The 22,728-nt window shown below is 38.3% G+C and overlaps 3 protein-coding genes across 10 annotated transcripts in view; 1 reads left to right on the top strand and 2 right to left on the bottom strand.

Annotated features, from left to right (window-relative positions):
- Positions 1-3,283, bottom strand: part of LOC120737653 (partitioning defective 3 homolog) — a 242,640-nt gene extending 239,357 nt beyond the window's left edge. For all 6 annotated transcript variants that reach the window (XM_040038476.1, XM_040038477.1, XM_040038478.1 and 3 more), the window contains exon 1: positions 3,272-3,283. The gene's annotated coding sequence lies outside the window, so the exon portion shown is untranslated. The remainder of the gene's footprint in view (positions 1-3,271) is intronic.
- On the top strand, positions 1,326-16,402 carry crema (cAMP responsive element modulator a). 3 transcript variants are annotated; one of them, XM_040038490.1, is made up of 8 exons: positions 1,326-1,442; positions 3,113-3,230; positions 3,379-3,507; positions 6,650-6,738; positions 6,838-6,974; positions 7,822-8,010; positions 13,897-14,056; positions 14,491-16,402. In XM_040038490.1, exons 2-8 carry the CDS (start codon positions 3,123-3,125, stop codon positions 14,633-14,635), a joined length of 957 nt encoding a protein of 318 aa, XP_039894424.1. In that variant the 5' UTR covers positions 1,326-1,442; positions 3,113-3,122; the 3' UTR covers positions 14,636-16,402. The 3 variants fall into 3 exon arrangements, with proteins under 3 accessions (XP_039894424.1, XP_039894425.1, XP_039894426.1); XM_040038491.1 differs by lacking the exon at positions 3,379-3,507 and having other exon boundaries at positions 1,327-1,442; XM_040038492.1 differs by lacking the exons at positions 1,326-1,442; positions 3,113-3,230; positions 3,379-3,507; ... (1 more) ...; positions 6,838-6,974; positions 7,822-8,010 and adding an exon at positions 11,678-11,948.
- Positions 8,010-22,728, bottom strand: part of LOC120737654 (frizzled-8-like) — a 57,209-nt gene continuing 42,490 nt past the window's right edge. Inside the window, exon 4 of the transcript XR_005696797.1 lies at positions 8,010-8,763. The gene's annotated coding sequence lies outside the window, so the exon portion shown is untranslated. The remainder of the gene's footprint in view (positions 8,764-22,728) is intronic.

The raw sequence follows: 22,728 nt of genomic DNA, 5'->3' as shown, positions 1-22,728 counted from the left end.
CTTTACAAAATGATGGACAGCAAAACTGGGAAAACTTAAATACTGTAGTCAGACTAATACTAATATCAATCATCATAATGCTGAAAGAATGGTTTGCACTACAGTGAATGTAATGCATGCTGCACTCATGTTGTATACATCAATGCATTGCACCCAACAACACACATAATAATTTTTTCTTGAATTATATAAATTTATGCCACACCGTTTGAGATGAAGAGGACTACTCTTTGATAACATCGGGTGGCGCTGTTGTAACAGTGCAGCCTCTCCAGGCATACAGGAGGACAGATGGTGGCTCAGGGGTCAGCCAGTCAGTGCTAAATAAAGGAACCCAGCAAGTACATCACGGAATCTGCAGTAAACCACAGTTATCTGCACATTTTTTTTAAACAGACTGACATTATACGGAAAATTAGCACCAGGAAACAAGTCTGAGTTTATAATGTAGTTCTAACAGGTGAGGTAACCATTAACAGTCCAAATATAACCTCTATTTTGTAACATTAAAACATTATTTGTTCTTTAGATTGTGTGGTCAGTTTATACTCTATACAATCTATTATTATTATTATTATTATTATTATTATTATTATTATTAATCACTGTCTATCAAACATCCAACTGAATTTAAATGCCCAGGGTTGGTTGGTTGGTTGATTGTGGTAGACATAACTGCCAACACAAGCATCACTTTCTTATTGGAGTCTATGAAGTTTGCCCTCTTAAATATAAATTCCGTGTACTCTTAAGTTAAAAAAAATGTCTCAAACAAAATGCAATACATTCCTCTTAATCTGCTTCGGCTTTTCAAAGTGTAATTGCTTCTTACGGGCACTAGAAAGCAGCATTACTTTGCTCTGTAAACATGAGTGTCCAAGTTACAAAACTATCACTGTAGCACTGTTATTGCACACTTCGACTTTTGTTGTTTAATTTGAAATGTCCTTGTTCCGAAAATTGAATGTATGAATATGAATACACTTCTCTCACCATGCTAAATTAAAACAATTATCCTTTTGAAAACTTTAACATAAAGGGGTCGAGTTAAGCTGTAGCTATGACTGTTTTTCGGAAACAATTTATTTCAAACATTTCGCGGACACATACACGGTAGAAAAACTAAAAGATAAACATTTGAATTGATTTCCAGATTCTAAGATGTTATGTGTGGCGTCTTCCCGTGAAATTCCTGCATTCTGTTGACTTAAAGCACGAATTTAGCCACGGCTTGTTTTTTTTTCGCCCGCCGAGTGTAAACAAGGAAGCAGGAAGGAGTGAATGCTCTCGCTCCACCTCGACACTCTTCGGCGTTAAACTGACTCGCCTGTCGACATTTTCGGCACAGCATCATCAGCGCTGACGTGGAAACTACGTGAGCGAAGGCACGGGCCGTTCACCCATACTGTCATTAGTGACGACTCAGGCTACGTAAAACTTCGGTAAGTCGCTGCAAAGCTGTCACATTTTTGGTCAGCGCCAGTCGGGCAGAGTCGAAGGAAAATGTGCAAATACATCTTCGGTGCGAAACGCTCCATTAAAGCCTAATTTTGTAACCACAGCTGATAAATTGCCGACCATCATGGAGTTAAACAAAATGTTCTGAACTGTCAGCAGTTCCTCTCTGAAGTTTACTGAGCTAAGTCAAGTCAGGCGGAATAGATGTCGGAAGTGGAGTGGACGCGACCTCTTCAAAATAAAAATCCTAAACCCAACTACGTAAAATATTCTAAAATATCCAATGTGAAGACTTTGTTTTTTTTTATTCCAAATTCGTCACGTGTAACACAATTTATTTTAAAATTGTATTAAAATATGTTGCTCAAAATAAAAGTCCAACATTTGTCAAATTTTCACCCCGTAAGGTCTGCCCTTAAAACGGAAGTCCATTTTGTCCCCTATTTTTTCTTAGTTCAACCGACAAAGATGTGCTGTAACTGCGTGTAATTTGTTTTACTTGAAACGTTAAAAAGTGGCTGTCTTGTTAACAAATACGGGTGCTGCTTTAAGAAAAATTCACACATCTCGAAATATATTAAAACGGGTTCAGGACATTTCTAGGGCAAACGGCTGTGGATTGCTAATTTAATTTTATTGAAATGTTTCAGATTTTCACTAGTAAGAAACTTCAGAGTTTGCCATCAGTAGGAGAGAATAAACAGTTTGAGGCTAGTCTAAAAGGCAGGGCTCTGTGGCTCATCATGAGGGTCCCTGATGTGTATAATATGTAAATATTAATGCTTTCCAGTTATGATGCTGGCTGTTTACATCAGTCCAATTTTTGTTGCAGAGACCCTGTAAAAATAGAATTAGAATCCCTCCATTTGTTTAGTTTTGACACTGCAGCCAGCCTCTAATTTGAAGCAAACCTCTTTTAATTTTCTAAAACCCAGTTGGACACAAATCTTTACAGCCTTTCATTGTCATTATTGCCCTCTAACAAAATTGTACTCGAGTTTGTAACAGTCTGTCGTCCAAATTGTGGGGAAAAAAAAAAAGCCTAAATTCAGTCAGCCAGCTTCACCTGGTGGCTGCCACACTTAATGAGCTTGCTAGTTATATAATGCAAATTTGTCACAAGCTGAAAAACACTCACTCTCAGCACAGATCTTCGGACAAATAATTTTGATTTAAATCAGGAGTGTTTTCATTTCATTTATTTCTGTTGGCTCTGTCTTCTCAAATTGCATTTCAGACTCACTGATTGAGGAGCATTCAGTTCACCATCTCATTATTCTGCACTTCATTACAGTGCAGTTAATGTTGTTATTTCTGCCTCTATGCACCCGGCTGTCTGGATCTTTTTTGCGTGTCAGTTAAGCTTGAACGGAATCGTACTGAACAAAGTAATTAAGTGCAGATAGAACACTTATAACACAATATAAAAATATAACACAGGTCTTGTAAACACAAGACAATTCTTGCCGATATTCCAAGGTTAAATGTCTATCTGTAGCCAATGTTTAATGAATACTGAGGGGAAAATTGGACTGCAAAAACACATTTATTTGTCTTTTACCTGTGTAATGATGTTAGAGAAGAAAACATTAGGATTGCCTTTGTCTGCTTCAGTTGTATCATTATTAATTTGCCCGTCCATCTGTCTGTCTAGGTGAGCGACTATGGATAGCTCCGTATCGTCTCAGCTGGACAGCAGTTTAAATGACTCATTGACAGATGGAGAGGAAAACCAGAGTGAAACCAGCCCTTCTCCTGCAGCTGCTGCTCAGGTGCACACATGCGCGGTTAGGAAGTGTTTGGTGGTTTTAACCGGAAGAGAACAAACAAACTTTAAGATGTGTTCAGAGACAAGAGGTGTTCAGACACTCAAGTCTAACTGTTGCAGGCAAACATTCATCATTTCATGTGTGCCTGCAGGCGTCACTAGCAGAAGAGTCTTCCGGTGTGACTGTTGTTCAGCTGCCTGGTCAGACAGTTCAAATCCAGGGGGTCATCCAGGCCCCGCAGGCCTCTGTTATACAATCACCACAAGTTCAGACTGTCCAGGTGAGGGCCCATGCTTGCCTCAGAACTCATTTGAACTCTTTTAATGGATGACTCACTTTTTCACATCAGAGAATAGCTTTGTCAATACATGCAAAATTTAATTTCAGTTCCAAATTTTAACTGGAGACTAATGAAACATCTGTATGCAGTAAGCAAAGTAGTTAGAGGCTCCTATGGGTCATGCCAGAGTCAGAACCCAAGTCAATCAGGAGACTGAAGTCAACTCTTAGCCAAGTTGCCAGTCTCTCAGGGTGGGTCTCAGGTCTTACATAATTCAAGATATGATCAGGTCAGACGTTTCAGAGCAAGTTTCAAGTCTATTAGGATAAGTCCAGATTATGCTTCAAGTCACTGAAAACAAGTCCCGACAAATCTTAAGTCAAGTCGAGCCTCCAGTAACACCTCGAGTCATTTGAACATGTTTCAAGATAAGTATCTCTGTCAAAGCACTCCTGATGCAAATGCTCTAGTACCGTAAGATGAACATTTAAGCCACAAAGCCTGACAATAACACCTAGAAAAGCAGTAAATACTGTCCTCACTCTGCTCTGTACACTAATTTAGATCGAGATCAATATCTTGGTCAATGAACTTGTAACTGCTGTGTACAAGGCACACTGCAGGGCTTATGGTTTAATGTAGTGCATCTGTTAATAGGATTCAAGCGAGCGGCAGGAACTGAGGTTTAAGCTCATCAGTCTAACCTTCACTCTCAGGAGATGTTGTGTCTCGTTTAGATGACTGCTGTAGAGCTGCAGATGCATCAGATAACAGTGATCTGTCATGTGAAAATGCTGGCAAGAAGTTATTAATATTATTGTATTGAGGACCAGTGTCTAGAAGTATAGGGCCTGAGAAAGGAAACAGTGGTTAAAATGGAGAAGCAGACTTTTCTCTACTGTGCAGCTTTGTTTGCAAAGCAGAGGTTACTTTGTCGTCTCATGGAAAGTATTTTTTCAAGGAAATTAGCATGAAAATAGATTATATCTTTGAAATGCACAGTCAGATGGCATAGATCTACACCACAACGTGGTTTTGTTGACTGGTTTCAAACTACTCTGTACTTCTTATCTGTGAAACTATAGGTAGCAAGTTTGACTTGTTGCCGATTGACTGCTGGTATTAGCTGTACGCTTCCAGTAATAACTGTTATTTAAATAAATCCTGCATCAGTAAGTCTTAACGTAAGACTCTGATTGAGTGCCATTAAACATCTGGAGGATGCAAAACATCCTGTTTAAAGTCAGCACTAACACTGTGTGCGTAACAGCACAGCACAGTTATTTCTTGCTTTAAATTTGCTTCCAGAGCATAAAGCTAACAAGCTTAGTTCCAGCCTCTACTCTATTACAAATTAATGGACACACCTCTGTTTAACCCGGCACCTTTGTCTGGTACAGATATTATCCTAATGTACATTCATTACACAGCAGCGTGAGTCATAAAAGCCCTTTGGCTTATGACACATTACCAGGGTGACTTTGTTATTATTCCCACAGTATGTTTCAGTTGGGAAAACAAACAAATGCTTGAGGGGAGAAAGGTGGTAACTTTTTTTTGCAAATAATTGTGCAGAATATACAATGCTGTGCAAATGTCTTGACCCTTTATATGTTGTTTCTAAAAAGCCAGACTTTCTTGTAATTTGAAAGTGGCTTGAACCACAGTTCTCCAGTGTTTCTGAAAGTTTTTTCCTTTGGACTTTGACTGCTTTTCACTCATTCATAGTTCAAACCTTGTACCTGACCAATTTCAGGATTTATGATTTTTTTAAATTTGTTTTTGCTTAACACTGATCTATGAATCACTCGAACATAAAACAGGCACCCATCTCAAGGGATAAAGCAGTGCTGTGTCAACACATTACAGACAACTTAGCAGTGAACCAATGTAAATCATATCTTCAGGCACTTTGTTGCAAACAACCTATTGCAAAGGCACATCATTTTATTCCAATTTCTTTAGTTGAATCTGTGAAAAATGTCAACAACAAGAGTTTGATGGACATCGAGATATATATCTCACCAAGGTGATTCCTAAAGAGTTGAGTCCTTGATATCAGCCACAAAGTTGGCATATCTTGGGATTGTGTGGACAGATGGAGGACAAAAAAAGAAGTGGCAGGCCTAAAAAAATCTATTCATGTCCTTAGGAAATAGGGAAAAAATTCTGTAAATACTCAATGCATCAGGCCTTCCAGTTGACCCATCTACTGTCAGTTTAAGCCTCATCAGAAATGTCTCAGTGGAAGAATTGGGCCAATCTTAAGGAAGGGAAGCAGAAAGAAATAGCTCAGTTATGCAAGATTGCACAGGAGCTTGGTTGAAAATCAACATGGTGAGTCTTACAGAGTGATGAATCCAAATTTGACATTTTTGGTTAAAATCATAATCAATATGTGCGGAGGAGGTCAAGAGAGAGGGGCAACAGTGAGTGTGTGTCATGGGTTAGGACTCCATGTCAGTCAGTGGTGTTGGGGATCTTGTGAAAATTGTTGGAATTAAGAATGCAGACTAGTACCTCTCTATACACTGCCAATGGAGTAAAACATAGCTGGATGGAAAAAGACACAATGAATCAATATCAGTCATGGATTAGCCTCCCCAGAGCTAAGACCTCAATATTACAGAGGTGGTGTTGGATCATCATGACCAAGAACAGAGCAAAAGGCAGCAAATACCTAAAAAAAGAGCTTTGAATGTGCTTTAAGAAGCCTGGAGACTTAAAAAAGTTACAAAAAAAGCTTTCGCTAAGAGTTTAAGCTTGTTAGAAATGTAAAAACTCAATTTTTGCCTTTTATACTGTATTTCCATATATATTTGCACACTTCAATACACAATTTTCCCTGGAAAACTATAAAGAAATCAAGAGTGGCAAGACTTGTGCGCAGTACAGTTATTGTCTCTTGTGACATGCAATGCGTTGAAAAGAGTAGGGCTTGAAAAAATGCAGCTCAAATTCCTTCTTTGACGTCATCTTTGTCTCTCACAAACACCTCCCAGTGTTCCACAAAAGACAGTGTGTGGAAAGATACACCCACTCAGTGACAACATTTAGCACAAATGATGTTGCCAAAATAATTTAAAAAAGAAAACAATGTGGATTACTCATCACTATTAATTACTGCCTGCTTTTTGCTCAGATTGCTACTGTAGCAGAACTGGAGGATGACGAGTCAGTAACAGACACACAGAAAAGGCGGGAGCTTCTCTCTAGGCGTCCTTCATATTGGTGAGAGGATATGAAGAGTAAGCTAAATTGTGATATATGTCATAAAAAGTCTGCTAGTGTTAAAAGGTCTTTATGAAAATACTTTATTTTGTTTGGCAGGAAAATTTTGAATGAGCTTTCCTCCAACTCACTGGCAGTTCCTAAAATTGAAGAGGAAAAGACAGAGGATGAAGTGCCAGTTTCCAACTCCCCCACAGTGCCAACCTCCATCTACCAGACCAGCTCAGGACAATACAGTCAGTACACACGAGAATGGTCCACTCACTATAGAGTCATCTTCAGCATTTTCTGCTCTGGAACATACATTTACAGAATTGTACAAAAGAGTTTTAGACACACTTCACTATTTATACCGTGCTTCCAAGGAGCCTGTAATTTTTACAGTGGTCTTGAGTAATAGTTGTCCAGGCATTTTCTTTAGATATTGGCAGCTTTTTCACTTCTTTTCGATCCAGTTCTTGTTCCTGACCATTTCTGTTTCTTTCTTTCTTCATGAATCCAATTAACACTGACCTATGAGCTATGGGGAACGCTTCATGAAGTCCGTTAAAAGAAATTAAAAGAAAGCTTGCCTAACAGAGTTCAGGCTGTGCTGAAGAACAAAGGCGGTCATACCAAATATTGATTTTCAAATTTGTTAAATTTGTAAAAACTCTGTTTTTGCCTTGTGTACCAAATTCCCATTCATGTTTTAAATGTTTCCCAGAAAATATAAAGAAGTGAGAGTGGCTCAAGATTGTTGCATATAATCAGTTCATTGGGTACATGCAATTACAGGAAATATTTCATTGCTTGAAGAGGAATGAAAGGCAAAGGTATTCCTTTCCTTCCTGTGTACACATTTGGAAGCTTTAAGTGTTCACAGTGTTAACCCACTGTGAACACTTAAAGCTTCCAAATGTGTACACAGCAATTTCTAATTATCTAAGTCGTTTAGAGAAAATGCTCTCCAATAGCTTATAGAGCTTTATGGCTCCTGTTAGGACCATAAAGCTCTGTGAGCTATTGGAGCAGAGAAAATCAAATTTCAAGCATTAGATGTTACTATTTCTTCATTCTAACTTCATGAAATCCCCTACACAGTTGCAATCACCCAAGGGAGAGCCATCCAGTTGTCCAGCCCTGGGGTTCCAGGTCTACAGGGGGTCCAGAACCTGCCAGTAACAAGTAGTCCCACCCCACAGCCTGGAGCCGCTGTTTTACAGTGTGCAGCTCAGCCTGGAGATTCTCCACAGCAGCTCTTTATCCAGGGAGGACAGGTACTCATCCAAGGTAGGGTGCAACTTTGAATTTATATCAGAAACATCCTTTACGAAACAGCAGCATACATGTTGGGGTGTAAATATTGAATGTTTTGGCTTTTTCTAACATCACCTCAGATTTTTATTTATTTATTTTCTCCACAGATATAAGCCATAAATGATAGCAGAGATCAAAATCTGTGTAAAAAAATAATAATATGGTAATCCCCATCTGACATCGTGGGATTAAGGACTCAATAAATTATGGGATGTTTCTCAGTGAAAACATGCAAGACCCTTTGTGACAGTAATTCGTCCTACAGACAGTAAATTGTATCTCAAAAAACATTTGAGATTCATAACTCTGCAATATTAAAGTTTCATTAGGATTTCCCTTACGTTCCACAAATGTGTCCACACCACTTGGATTCATTGTGCAATATATTCGTCTTTTACTTTCAGTGATTTCTTAAGCAAGTTTGTAAAAAATTCCCTCAAGTTCATTTCTTACTTTGAACACAGCTGCAGTTCCATCTTCAAAGCACCAAAAAGATGATTATTTGTTCTGAGTAAGTGCTTGAATTCATCAAGATGCGGTGAAGGCTTACTCATCTGCTCTACTCCAAGCCACTCTCTTTCTTCTTTAGCTAAGATATCTCTCTGTCCAGCTGTTGTTGACCATGTTGTGTTGTCAGGTCTAATGTCTTGCTTCATATCGAAAGTAACACATAGCTCAGCAAAGAGCTTATCGCTGTCATCTGGCAGAACTTGGAGCCTCTGGTACCTGTTAAAGGACACGAATAGGTCAGTTTTGGTTTTTTTGGACAAAGGGTTAATGACTGCCTGAAGTCTAAAACTATGGACATTACAGGTGATGATTTTCTTCCCTTGAGTTTCTGCTTGTTTGTGGATCTTTCTGCATTGAGTTTTGTATTTAACTGAACAGGATGCTCTGTTGGGTTGAGATCAGGTGACTGACTCGTCCATTGAACAATGTCCCATTTCTTTGCTTGATAAACTCTTGGGTTGGTCTTGCAGTATGGTTTGGATTAATATCCTTTTGCACCACGAAGCGCTGGCTAGTCCGTTTTGCAGTGTTTGAGTGAATCTAATAAGAGAGTATAGCTCTGCATACTGAAGAATTCCCCCCCTGCGACTTCTGTAATCATCAGTAAATACCCTGAACCACCTTGAGTGGGCTCCTGTTTTCATTGGGTTTAAAAAAAAATTCTGTCTTTCTTTCATGTCCTTTTTGAAATTCAGCTACAACAGTCTTTCTGATGTTGCACTTCAGCCTCAACACCATGCAAACTAAACCCTTTAACCTGAAGATCAAAGTAATGAATAGGAAAAAGAACAGAATTAAGTTGTTATCTGTGAAGGAGCTGGTTGTGCTCAACGCTTGTTAACCTGAAGTTAACTGGATAAAACTGCTGACTTTTCATTTTAAGCTAGTTAGGACGAGGGAAGTTTTCAATATCTGATCATTTTTTGCTGATATTAAGATGAACACACAAAAGGCGAACTAACCCATGCATTTTCTCTCATTGACTTGTTCATAATAGTAAATCTGTGGTTTGAGAACTGACGCTTTAAGAAAATAATTGCATTCAGAACATCCGAAACATGTTAATTAGAAGGTGAAGTTCTCGTTTGATTTACAGTCAATGATAAGATCAAAGTAGCACTCGCCCATGCGCTTGACTTATCAGCAGAGGTTCCAAAAGTACAGAAAGTCTGTACTTAAGTAGAAGTGCAGATACTATTGTTAAAAAATACTCCAGTAAAAGATGAAGTAGTGATTCCACTTGTTTACTCAAGTAAAAGTGAAAAAGTACAGGCTCTGAAATTGACTCAAAGTAAGAAAGTAAAAAGTATCTCTTTAAAGGACATTTCTACCAGCTACTTTTATGCAACGCTAACTGAAACTTGCCATATTGATGTAATAAGAAAATAATATTAGTGGTTTATTTTAGTCTAAAATTTCCTTCTTATAAATATTCTTATCTTGAATCAGATTAGCAGAAAGTGAGCAGAAAAAATTAAGGAAATAAAAGAAAATGCCTCTGCTTTCTGTTGGCTGCACTGTAGAGGGTGACTTTGACTCTAAACAGAAGAACAGTAGATGTGGGATTCAACCTGTTTATCCCACAATAACATATTTCCATGCAACCTTTAAATAACACAGATAGTTCTACCTCATAGACATAATGTTACGTGTGACCAACCTTTATCTGATGTAAAAGCATGAGGACTTACATGTAAGCTTTAAATTTGCAGTTCAAATTGCAGGTTCAAATGGGTTTGATGTTTGAAGGCCCGGAGTGACATGAAATAGTACCTCCCCTCTGATGCATTAAAGCAAGAGTAATGAGCCGGTTTTGAAAATGTAAGAAGTAGAAAGAGTAAAAGTAAAAAGTTGTCAGGAAAAAAACTACAATTAAAGTACAGATACCTGAAACAGTATTTGTAATTCGTTACTTCATACTCTGCTTTTCAGGGACTGTTCGTTGTATACTTTCACAGAGTCACATGCACTGACATCGCGTTTCATACCCTATGATCATAACCGATAGTTTTGCAGTGTAATAGCTGATGAATGTCTCATATTAGTGGTCAGGTTTCAGTTCATGTAGGTGCTTTTTCACTAACTCAGTAACTCTGCCTGACACTGTGTTATTTACCTTATCAGTCCATAAGTCCATATCCAGCTGGCACAAACAGAACCACCTATGTGCTTGGGCTAATTCGTTCCTTCCAGCTGAAGAGCTCTGTATTAACAACAAAGCTAATAGAGCTGCTCAGCAGCAGGGCTGTGGATGTACTAATAGTTAATCAGGATCGTTTTAACCATGGTGAAAAGTCATAGAAACATTTTTTACGCATGTTGCTATTACTAAGAGGTTCAGAGTTTCCCTTTTTGAATTGATTTCAGAATCAATGGTTAACCAACAATAATCAATGTTGCTTTGCTGTCTTTATTTTCGTTCCTCTGGTATTCTTTTCTCGATATTACCAGGAGTTAGAGTGCAGGTTTTTGTCTAAAGTGAAAGCCCTGCAAATGTTAGGCTGAGCTGTGATAAATTTAAACCTGTGACAGTGCCAAGAATTGTCAAATAAAAAAAGTAAAATAAAAATAATGCATGATCCTCCTAATTAGTAATACCATAAATTTCACTCACGTCCTTTCCATCCTGGCTGCTGATTTTCCCACCAAAGACCCGTCAGGCAACTAAGTGGTTAATATTGTTTTGACAGGTTTGGTTAAATAACTATTTTGTAGAATTCAGCAGGATAAGTAATGGACGTTTGCTTAAACTTGAAAAAAATGTAAAACCTTCATTATCCATGTTTACTATTTTCTTACTTCCTTAACACTTTCCAAAACACACACACACACACACACACACACACACACACACACACACACACACACACACACACACACACACACACACACATAACTTGAATCAGGGAGCTCAACAGTTTGCATGGCAGCCGCTTGGGACACAATATCCTCTTGTTTGTTGAGCGTCGCTCTAGTTGCGTCACTGGAGCTAAAAATACACCCCCTCAGCTACCGCCCTCCCCCCATTAGCTCCCCCGCCTTCCCTGCCTCCCTCCCTCCGTTCCTGCCTGGCTCACATTGTGTTTCTGTACTTCAGTTACTCATCTGCAGGAGGGGAGGGTGGGAGGAACTCTAATCCAGGGTGTTTTACTGACTTCAGCGGGCAGTAGTGATGTCATTGTGATGTCAATGCCTGTAATTGTAATCAGGCTGTAAAGTTGGCAAGTGAGCACTCTGATACAGAGAGCTGAGAGGAAAGGAGAAGCGGGAGCAAAGGAGATACAAGTAAAGCAGAAAAGGATAGTGGTAGAGGAGAGTTTTTGTAGTGAGGTGTCTCTCTGCCGTGGTGCTGGATTATTGGAAACCAGAGATGGCTGTAACTGGGGATGAGACTGAGTCAGGTAGAGCTTCTTCACATGTTTAATAATGTGTTCTCTGCAACACTCTGACTCTTTTCTCTGTGCTTTTTCGAGAGATATTTGTGCATGTTTTGATTTGATGTATAGCTCTAATTATACCTGAATGTAAGTCCTCTTAAAAATATGCTTTTGGTATTCGGAGCTTCTAATTGCAAGAGGATCTCTTTTATTTAGTAAACTGTGAGAGCAGAAGCTTTTGCATTCAGGGGCATATTTATGAAATTGAAATTACTTTTACTCGACTTTCAATTTCATGCCTTGTGAAAGTAAAAATGAGTCTTTACACAGATCATACTGGTGTCCTTGCAGTTGCAAAACAGGAAAAACACTCATGACAGTTCAGGGTTGAATTCAGATCTAGCAAGTAAACAAGCATTTAGTTAGTATGCTCAGCGTTGCTCCATTCAGACTCTTTCTCGCTGTTGCGAGTATGTTCTCACACACACACACACACACACACACACACACACACACACACACACACACACACACACACACACACACACACACAGTCTTTTAATCGCTACAGTGGTTGTTGGGCAGACAGGCAGGGAGGGGGTAATAAGTAAGGGAGAGGTGGGGAGGGGGTGGTAAGATAGTTGGGGGTTTGACGTCACTCCAGTTTCCTGGAACAGAAGCCAGGCAGGGAAGAGAGAATGCAAACGGGCAAGTGAGACGCACGCACTGACGTCAGCACAGCCCGAGTCACTCTGTTATCACAATGAGAGAAAAAGAGACAGACGCTCTGTGTGTCTGTGCGTGTTTGTGTGTTCGCACCTGCTGTGTCTCTTTCTGAATGAGTGTGTGTGTCTGTGTGTGTGTGTGTGTGTGTGTGTGTGTGTGTGAACAGCAGGTCAGGGCAGAGCAATGAAACTTCTCAGGAACAAAGTGAAAACGAGAGGGTGAAATGTTACGAGGCAGCAGGCAGAGCAGCACACAGTTGAGTCATGAAAGTGATGACTCAAATCAAGCAGCTCATAAACCACATCCACAGAATCGCTTTGTTTTTTTCAGCCTTCTCCAGAATTAGCATCACTTTCTTTTAAGAATTCGAGAGGCTACCAGTTATCAGTAGCACACAGTGGTTTACAAAAACGTCACCTCCCAAATGCAAGTGCTGTTATCTTGTTAGAGCGATACCAGATCTTGTGAGGAAACAAACGAAACTTATGGGTTTATTCTACTGAGAATAAACGCAGTCATATTGTTTGCAGTTTATCATATGTTTCAGTAAATGTTAGTATAATATAAAGGCAATAATGACTCTCTATTCAAAAATCAAACAGTGAGCAGCTTATTTAGATTGGACAGTCTGATAACAAGTTTTTTATTCTGCACCGCTTCAGGCTATAAAGTTACATTGCATTACATTAGCAATAGCAGGACTGAAGGTGTTTTAGAGTATTTGGACACAGCAGGCCTCTGACCTTTAGTTCCTATGGTTAAAAGCACTTAACTCTGGTCCTAGAGCATAAATTCACAATTTATGAGGGCAAATTAAGTAAAAACAAAAGCAGATCTTAGTAATGTCTGCATAAAAAGAACAGAAATAGACTTTATGGTACTTGCTGTGTTGCTTAGTATCCCTCAGAAGTGGGAACTGCTTGACTTTGTATTTCAGCAGCAAAGTTTTGAAGTTTGTTTGTTTGAGCCAGCATCTTTTTATTAGAGCTCCTAATTCCTGCTTTTAATGTAATAAAATAATAAGTACAGCATAATGTTAGGACACACCTCAAGAATTTTTCTTAAAAAAAATGCAATATTTTGTATTCTGTGTTAGTCTGATGGTATAAGGATAAATTAAGCAGGTAAAGATTCTTGCACAGATTTAGAGTTTTTATGAGGAAAATATAAAGACAACAAAGATCTACAAAAAGTAAAAGGTTGCAGAATCTTGATCTCCTATTCTTTTGTCTGTATTCATCTACAGCCGCTACTGGAGACATCCCCGCCTACCAGCTTCGTTCACCAAACTCGGGCCTGGCTCAGAGCATTGTAATGGCTGCGTCTCCAGGCAGCATGCAGAACCCCTCATCACAGCACGCCGAGGAGATCACCCGCAAGAGGGAGGTCCGGCTGATGAAAAACAGGTAGGAGCTGAAGTAGAAGTAAAAGATTGTATTTGAGGTGTAAGATCATTCCATGTCAGTAATGGAAATATGATTGCAAGCAAGCAAGGGAATAAATGTTGGGGACCCCCTAATTCATGCATATTGGAAACTTTGACTGAAGTGTTATTGTGCATGTCTGGAGGTTGCTGTTCACACTTTGTGTCAAAGCGACTATTCACAAAAGGTCAAAGCTAAAGATTCCTGCTTTTGTAGGTGATCGGCAGATTTTTTTAAAAATTTGAAAACGAAACACTGCAGCGAATCTCTACGTAAACAGATTCGTGAACTCATGAAACTCAAACTCAAAAGCCTCAGACATTGTTTTGTTTATGGATTGTGCAGACTTGTCTTGACTCTTATATTATATTTTCATCTGGAGACTCATCCAAATTTTTCCTCCATTTCCTCCTCAGGGAAGCAGCTCGTGAGTGCCGCAGGAAAAAGAAAGAGTATGTCAAATGTCTGGAAAACCGTGTGGCTGTGTTGGAAAACCAAAACAAGACCTTGATTGAAGAGCTAAAAGCACTAAAGGACATTTACTGCCACAAAGCTGAGTAGCAGTGGCTGTTTGTGGTCATGGGCTGAAGACAGTTTACAAACTTCTACAGCAAAATAAGACAAAACAAAACAAAAAACCAAAAAAGAAAAAAAAAAAGAAAGAAGAAAAGACTCTGGAACAAAAACTACTTTCATCGTCTTTTATTCTCTGCTCACTCAGGCCTGATTTACGCCAAATTTCAGAAGTGTCGTAGGGAAGTCAAATAGCTTGAGCTTGCCAGTTTCGCTCTTGTTCTTATCTTGTGCTCTTTGCATGTGAAGACTCAAGTGTCGTACACATTGTGTTTGCTGTTGCTGTTGCGCACGAGCGAGGCTAACCAATGAGAGCCAGCTGATGAAGAGGAACAGGAAGAGGAAATACAGGTGTTTCCTGAAAATGTTCCGCTCATTTATGGCAATTACGAAAAATCCTTCGAGGGGTCAGCCAGGTCCCGCAACCAGCATGTTTCTCTGAGGTCAGACGAGCTGCTACGCAGATCCATCAGCACTGCGACAAGGCAACTCAAAGTGTGTTTACCTGATTATATGTTATTTATGCTTCTGTTTTTGGTCATTGCATTCCTTCATGCGGTTAAAAAAAAAAAAGAAAGAAAGAAGATTTATCAAGCATTTTGTCTGTAAAGTGGATTTTCGTCATTGTTAGTTTGTTACAAAAGATTTTTTTTTTTTTTTTAAGAAAACACTGGTAAAGTCAATGAAATCAACATAAAAATCCATTTGCGTTGAAATCTATTTCATACCAATATAGAGAGAGGCATTATCTGAATCACAGTATAGTTTCAAAGAATCAAATAATGTTCAAAAGAATCTTTATTTTTGCATTACTGAAGCGACGTTACAGTACTTGAAGTGAAACGAAAGAGCACAGTTGGACTTTGGAGAAAGCACAGAAAGTAACCAAGGACACGTGTAGATATTAGAGTTTATATTCTATTGCAGTTACCTGAATTTATCCCCCTTAGGGATAAATAAAGTCTTTTGATTCTGATTTCACATAAAAACGTATATATTCTACAAAGATAGTTGTTGTAGGTTTTAAAAATTGAAATATCAAATTTGTAAACAATCATTTTGCATTGAATATGGCCCCAAGAATAACTGTTTTGGTCTGCTGTTAAATAACTTTTTGAAATGATGAATATCCATTTTGGAATAAAACTGTATTTATGGCTTATTGTTATATTAAAATGCTCTGTTTAAAGGGTAATGCCAATTCTTTTGTCTTTTTTTTGTAAAAATATTCTTTCTCAAATAATGTATCATTTTGTGTTCATGTTTCTGGTAATATATGTAAAAGCTTTCTCTGTTTCTGTTGTAGCTCGCATTGTTTCTCTGATTATACTTCATTAAAATATTTGATTTTCTATGAAGAATGTAGACAAATGCACAAAAGAGCATTCCTCTGAGTAGCAGACCCTGACATCTGTTACAATGCGGCTGCCAAAGCTCTTTAAGTAACAGTAAGGGATCTACCCACTGACTAACTCAGTCATAACAGTATCAGTCTTGATAGTTGCCACCCAAACAGTCTGCTACTGTTTGTGATCTCAGACGTGCGCCCATTCTTTTAAATTCTATAAAAGGAAAACATCCAGGCCTTCTATATCTCTATTTCTTTAATATCAGATGAGCTGAATATTTTCTGCACTTCGTTTTTGCTGTTTTAAATGGCTCAGTCTTCTACCAGGTGTTCTGTTGTTGATGTACTTCCTCATTTGAATTGTAAAAAAAATATTTTTGTTTATCTAATAAAATATACAAATGTGACATGGATTGTGTGATAATGTTTAGCTCACATACTGCTGATGAAACTCCCTCAACACTGAAGCCATCTTATGTTAGTGCAGTTAAAGCTGTGCAAGATAAATCTGCACTTTACAGGTCCATAAATTGTTGGACAAAGCCACAATTTTTGTGGTTTTGTCACTGTACACCAAAACAACTTAAATGTAATTGAAGTGCAGACAATCAGAGGCTCAAAATTCATTGGACAGTTGACTGACACATGGCTTCATGACCAGGTGAAGCCTGTTCCCTCATGTTTTATGACAAGTGAAGCAGACAATCTGAAGTTTATTCACACTGTTGAATTTGTAACTTATAGCTGGTCACTGTAACTTTAAATATAAGGGCCACAGAGATGTTAATGCAAGTGAGGGAGGCCGTCATAAGCATACGTCAAATAAGGTGCACGATGACAGAATCATTTCCACGGTTAAGAAAAACATCGCAACATTAACCAAGTGAAGACCTTTCTCGAGGAGGTAGGCGTATTATTGTTGGTGTGTACTATCAAGTGGCGCCTTCTTAAATGGAAACACAAGGTGCAAAGAAACTAAGATGAACTTGTAGCATAAAGATAGAGAAAAGTATGGAGAAGGAGAGAAACGGCTCATATTAAGAAACGAATCACATCGTCTCTCAGACGTGATGGAGCCACTACTGTGGCATGAACATGTATGGCTGCCAGTGGAAATGGACCACCATACTTTATTGATGGTGTTTATTGATGAGGTGACTGCTTATAGAAGTAAAAAGATGAATTATGAAGTATACTGGGTTACACTCTCCACGTAGATGCAGCCAAATGCTGCAAAACAGTCCTAATATTTTAAAATGATTGATTATGGTGTTTAAAGGTAAAGCTACAAAACTGTGTCTTTGCACAACAACATATGGGCTTAAGTATATAAATTAAATTAAATAAGGGAACTATATTATATTATTGCATGATTATTAATTGTATAATCATATATAAGCAGCATATTACTTTATTAGCTTAGGAGAGGAGAAAATGGGTGGTAGCTTGAATCATTTTAAGAATTGTTGGGTAATTTTAACCAATAGGGATTCTTCCCATTTCCAAAAAATGTCAGAGACAATAACACCAGTGTTTTCTGTATTAGGACATTTTCAAGCAATCTGATGGGTTTTAAAAAAACTTGGTCTTCAGTTCATCAGACTGAAGAGCAAGACCTAAAAGCACCAAATGTGACTTATTGCAGCCAACAACAGAGAATATTTGTATATACTGATCTCCAATAGCTGTATAGATAACTAAAACCTCAAATAGTAATTAGACTAAAGCCATAGTATTAGCTGAAGTAGAAATCTTATGGATGTTTATGACTACTTCAGAAATTAGGAGCCAACACAGAGCTGTAATATATGGAATATTGTACACACTGTAGCTCAGGGGTGCCGAACTCCAGGCCTCGAGGGCCGGTGTCCTGCAGGTTTTAGATATCACCGTGGGTCAACACACCTGAATGAAATGATTAGTTCATTACCAGGCTTCTAGAGAACTTCAAGACATGTTGAGGAGGTCATTTAGCCATTTAAATCAGCTGTGTTGGATCAAGGACACATCTAACCTGCAGGATACCGGCCCTCGAGGCCTGGAGTTTGACGCTGTTATATTGTACTTTCTCTATTCATTTCTTCACTTGCTTTCACTCACTGCTTTTGTATGTCAAAATTGTGAAAGCCCTCATAGAACAAAGGTCAGTTTCACAATATGAATGCGGCATACACATACTTCAGCCTCAAGGCTAAAGTATTCAATGCAGTTAGGTAACTGCATACATGTATCTCTGCAGCGCAGGCATGCTGTGTTAGCAAATAGTACAGCACTTATGCCTTGAATGCTAACATCTGCACTGTGTTTAGTTTAGCAAATAAAAGGATAAAACTTAAAAGCCTTGATGGCAAATATTTGCCATATTCATTCGTGCTAGTCAGGCATACTTTTCTCATAAGAAGACTGATATTTCCTTCTGCAGTAATTTACAGTTGAAGGTATGGCTCTCTTCTGGGACCTCCCTACACTTTCATGTGGAGCATGAAAACATCAGCAACACTGGCTGCGGACTTTACACTGATTAAATCGAAAACTCAGTGAAAAGAGGAAGCGGGGGTGGAGGAGGGCTGCACAATGGCTTCCAGAGGTAGCAACAACTGTAAGAAGGCTAACACGAGTGAAGTATGAGATTTGGGAGCAGGATGCACAAAACTGGATCGGCTGAGGCATTAGCTAGGCTGAGCTGATACACTGGGACCGTGGGCGAAGCTTGACCTGCCTGAACTAAGCTCAGTTTAAGGTTACAGTGATAAAGATCAGCTTGGCTCATTAGTCTCAGTGTTGTAGTCTATTTTCAGTGATGTTGCAGGGCAGATTTTATGTTAGTCGTTTCATCTTTTTGTTGGTTAAAGTGATTTCTTTGTATCTAAAATGTACCAAATCAAGCAACCAGTGCCTTCTCCATCCTGATGCTGCACTTAAGTTCAGCATCTAAGTTATAAAGCATGTTGCTACTGTATCACCAAGACATTCCTAAAGGTTTGTAGTACTTTTCCTTGCAAAAGAGTAGCAGTTTTGTCTTTGTGTATATCCTATTGTAACTCTAATGGCAGGGACAGTGTGTTTGTACCTGTTTAAAATTTCCTCCAGCACCTAAAGGTCACAGATTATGTAATGTGCAGGCTGAAGAGTAACAAACCTCAGCTTTTATTTTGCTTCCCCAAGCAAACCAAAGGTTAGTTCCTCTTTGGAAAGTAATAAACCTTGTTTGCGTCAAAGCACATTAGATGGAATGTAAAGAAAAAAAAACATCTTCTAAGAGGGCAGAAAACAAATGTTTTAAATAATACCTTTCTTCTAAAGACACATATTTATAGTGTGCTGTTTAAGATAAAAACAAACTACCGACAAATAATGAAGCTGAAAAGATGCTTCATGAGCCAACTAAAATTTTTAGAACGAAATTACTCTTAAGAGTGGAAGCAAATGAGGACAGTTTCCATAGCAACCTCATAGCAATATAACAGTGACCTCAAAGGGGTTGATGGTGATAAAAGCACAGATAATTCTGTGTGATTTTTAATTTAAATTGATCTCTTCACCTTATACCATATGTTGCAGTCTCATACACTCACCAAAATGAATTATGCATGCACACGTATTCTGTGCTCTGCACTGTGGATTCAACTACTGAAATACAGCTTCACTCTCTGTTACACACACCTACTGCCAAAAACGTCTCTCTCTCTCTCTCTCACACACACACACACTCACACACACTCACGCACAGCGGATTGGAGAAAAATGCCTCAGAGGGAAACCTTGAACGCTGCTGTGCATGAAAAGACTTTGCAACTCCCCAACGACGCAGCACCAAAAATATTCTTAAAGCTAACACACATATTAACATCCTAATTAAAAAGCAAATATATAAATTCCAAGTCAAACTTGTGGAACAATTTACCCAAACTCTAAAGCCAAGCTGTTTATGACCCCGACTTTTATGCTGTTTACAGAAGAACAAACCAAAATGGAAATTTTTAAGCGTGGGAGTCTATTTAATGTTTCATTATCACTCTTGTCAAACATCTTCATGGCCTTTGGTCAAGTGTGGTTTGAGTGGAAATTTCCACCTAGAGACTGGCTGCCTACCAGTAATCTGGGGCCCACTACCTTGACAACATGAACAGCGCCTCCACTGAAGAAGTCAAGGCGGACCTCTGCTGTTCAGTACACGATACTGCAACTACCCTCTCATAATTATACTACTACTACTACTAATTTTTTTTTTTTGTACTCTGAAAAATGTCGATGGCCCTCATGTATTAAAAAAATTACCAGAACTTATAAAACACATTCGATTCAGTTTTTATAACAAAAGTATTTTACTGACAGCGATCAGATAATCTATGTGATACTCTTCTACAGTTTCATACAGAGTAATTGTCCAAGTAACACCTGAAAAAAAATTCTTGTCTACAGATTTTCTAATAGTGATCCCTTCCTTATCCCAGTTTTAATGTTAGCACCAAAAACATTATACCTTGTATACGTTAAAGAAATAATGTTTCTGATCATCGAGTTGGTGCTAAATTACGAGTCTCTTAGTTTGGCCTGGTGTACATGGATGTAAGTAATACACAGATTCAACTCTATCCCCCTTTTTTAATGTGTTGTAAATAATTACCTCATTTTTCATGTGTAACTGAGTCAGAGCAGGAGCTATTTGTAATGTTCACTGCGTCTGGAGAACACAGAGATTTCAAAATCAAAGTATTCCTGGAGAAAGATGCGAAATTCTGTGATATGCAACCAACTGATAGCTAGGAATAGTGCTTGTTATCTCAAGTGTTGCTATTTAAAGTATATAAATTATCTCTCACTTTTTATCTCTGTCAAACTTTTTTTTTAAAATTAAACCTTTATGTTCAGATGACGTGTTATTTCTTATATCTTGCTTGGCTGTAGGTGCTTATTTTGCCAGCACTATGATGCTACATTTTCACCTGCAGAAATTTATAACACGGAAAAATCACTGACAAGATGTAACCCAGTAAAGAATTGTTGTGTTATTTGAGAATGACGAGTAAAGGAGGGGGGAACAACTAAGCTGTAGTGCCTCTTCACCTCACTGTGCAATACCTTGTGCAATACTTTTTGTAAATAGTCAATGGTGCAATAGACTCAATACTTGAAATGTGCAATTCACTTGTATTTATATTTTTATTCCTATTTATTCTATTTATCCCCTTCGTATATTTTATTTATATTTGTCTCTGTATTTATATATGTGTGTGTATGTATATATATATATATATATAATATTCTGTAACTCTGTAACTTCTGTCGGTGCTGTGCTTTTTGGAAATCGAATTTCCCAGAGGAACCCACCCGAGGGATTAATAAAGTTCTATCTTATCTTATCTACTTTCTCCATTTGGTTCTCCAAGGACTAACTGTCAAGGAAAGTTTTTTAGAAATGTACAGTCAAAGAAATCTCAACAGTCACATGACCCCCTATGAGCAAGCACTCTGTGACATTGGGAAGGAAAACTCCCCTTTAACAGGAAGAAACCACCAGCAGAACCAGGCTCGGGGAGGAGCAGCCATCTGCCGTGACCGACGTAATTGCTTCATAATGTAACATATTTGGACTTTGAGTCTGGGAGCCAAACTCTACTGTATTCTGCTGCTGTAATAAAGTATTTCAAGCGTGATTTTTCTGACTAAATAATAACCTACTTAAGTTGATAATTTGGTCCTGATCTGCACTCTGGTGGAAACACTGGTTAATTTTGTACACACTCAAAAGTTGTCCTAGATTCTTGTATACATGCATCATAAACATGCATAAATGTGGTTCACATCACACATGCACAATGATTGACAGCGTGGGTTACTATTTCAAATCATCTGTTTTTAATAATAAAAGATTTAACCTGTGAATAAAATCATTTCAGTCATGAGCAGTGTTGGTCAAGTTACTTGAAAAAAGTAATCAGTAACTAATTACTGATTACTTCCCCAAAAAAGTAATCCCGTTACTTTACTGATTACTTATTTTCAAAAGTAATTAATTACTTAGTTACTTTTGAAAAACACGATTTACAACCTGAATAGGTGATAAAGCGATAGCTCTTTCAGCCCAATTCTACTTTTTCTACATAATCCATCAATATGTAAACAAAACAAAATGTAATCAAATGGAAAAGTCCCTTTTTAAAACTTGTTTTATTCGTTTTAATCTTTTAACTTTATGCATCAAGCAAAAATTTAATTATATGCAACATTCTCTGACTGGAAGAAATTTGTTTAATATTTAAACCTATTTTCTGCACATTCCAGCACATAATTTTTTTTTTATGTGTGTTTACATTCACTCTTTCAAATAGATGCAAGTAAAACACAGCAGAAAATAAATAAAATCAAAGACTAGCGGTCCTGTTGCTCTATTTTCACCTGTAAAGCAGGAGTGGCATAGGCGGAGGCTTACCCTGGTGCAGGTGTGCCGCGGCGGTCAGCGGAAGAATCCGCGAGTTTCTCTGTGAGTTTCCCTGTGCTTGCTTGGAAGTTTAGGGGTTTTTTTGCTGTAAAAAGAAGTTTTCTTCCCACGCACAACAGACGCTAATGTTTTTGTCACTTTTTATGGAATCAAACTCAAAGTAAGGTCAGTACTTCCACGCTTTAAACGCTGCATGCTCTCTCCTGCACTCAATATATGATCCATTGTTGATCTGCCCACAGCTGTTGTCACAAACGTCGCACTTGCTTACGTCACTGTCATGAGACATTC

Source organism: Simochromis diagramma, unplaced genomic scaffold, assembly GCF_900408965.1.
Source record: "Simochromis diagramma unplaced genomic scaffold, fSimDia1.1 OVJJ01000247.1, whole genome shotgun sequence".
In the NCBI taxonomy this organism is placed as follows: domain Eukaryota; kingdom Metazoa; phylum Chordata; class Actinopteri; order Cichliformes; family Cichlidae; genus Simochromis; species Simochromis diagramma.
Note: the sequence above shows the minus strand (reverse complement) of the source record. Positions and strands in the feature narration are given on the sequence as shown.

What these genes read in the sequence shown, in the direction of transcription:
- crema (XM_040038490.1), top strand. Translation starts at nt 3,123, where the DNA reads ATGGATAGCTCCGTATCGTCTCAGCTGGACAGCAGTTTAAATGACTCA. An exon ending in CACAAGTTCAGACTGTCCAG is followed by an intron (nt 3,508 to 6,649) that starts GTGAGGGCCCAT and finishes CTTTTTGCTCAG; the next exon opens with ATTGCTACTGTAGCAGAACT. An exon ending in GACCAGCTCAGGACAATACA is followed by an intron (nt 6,975 to 7,821) that starts GTCAGTACACAC and finishes TCCCCTACACAG; the next exon opens with TTGCAATCACCCAAGGGAGA.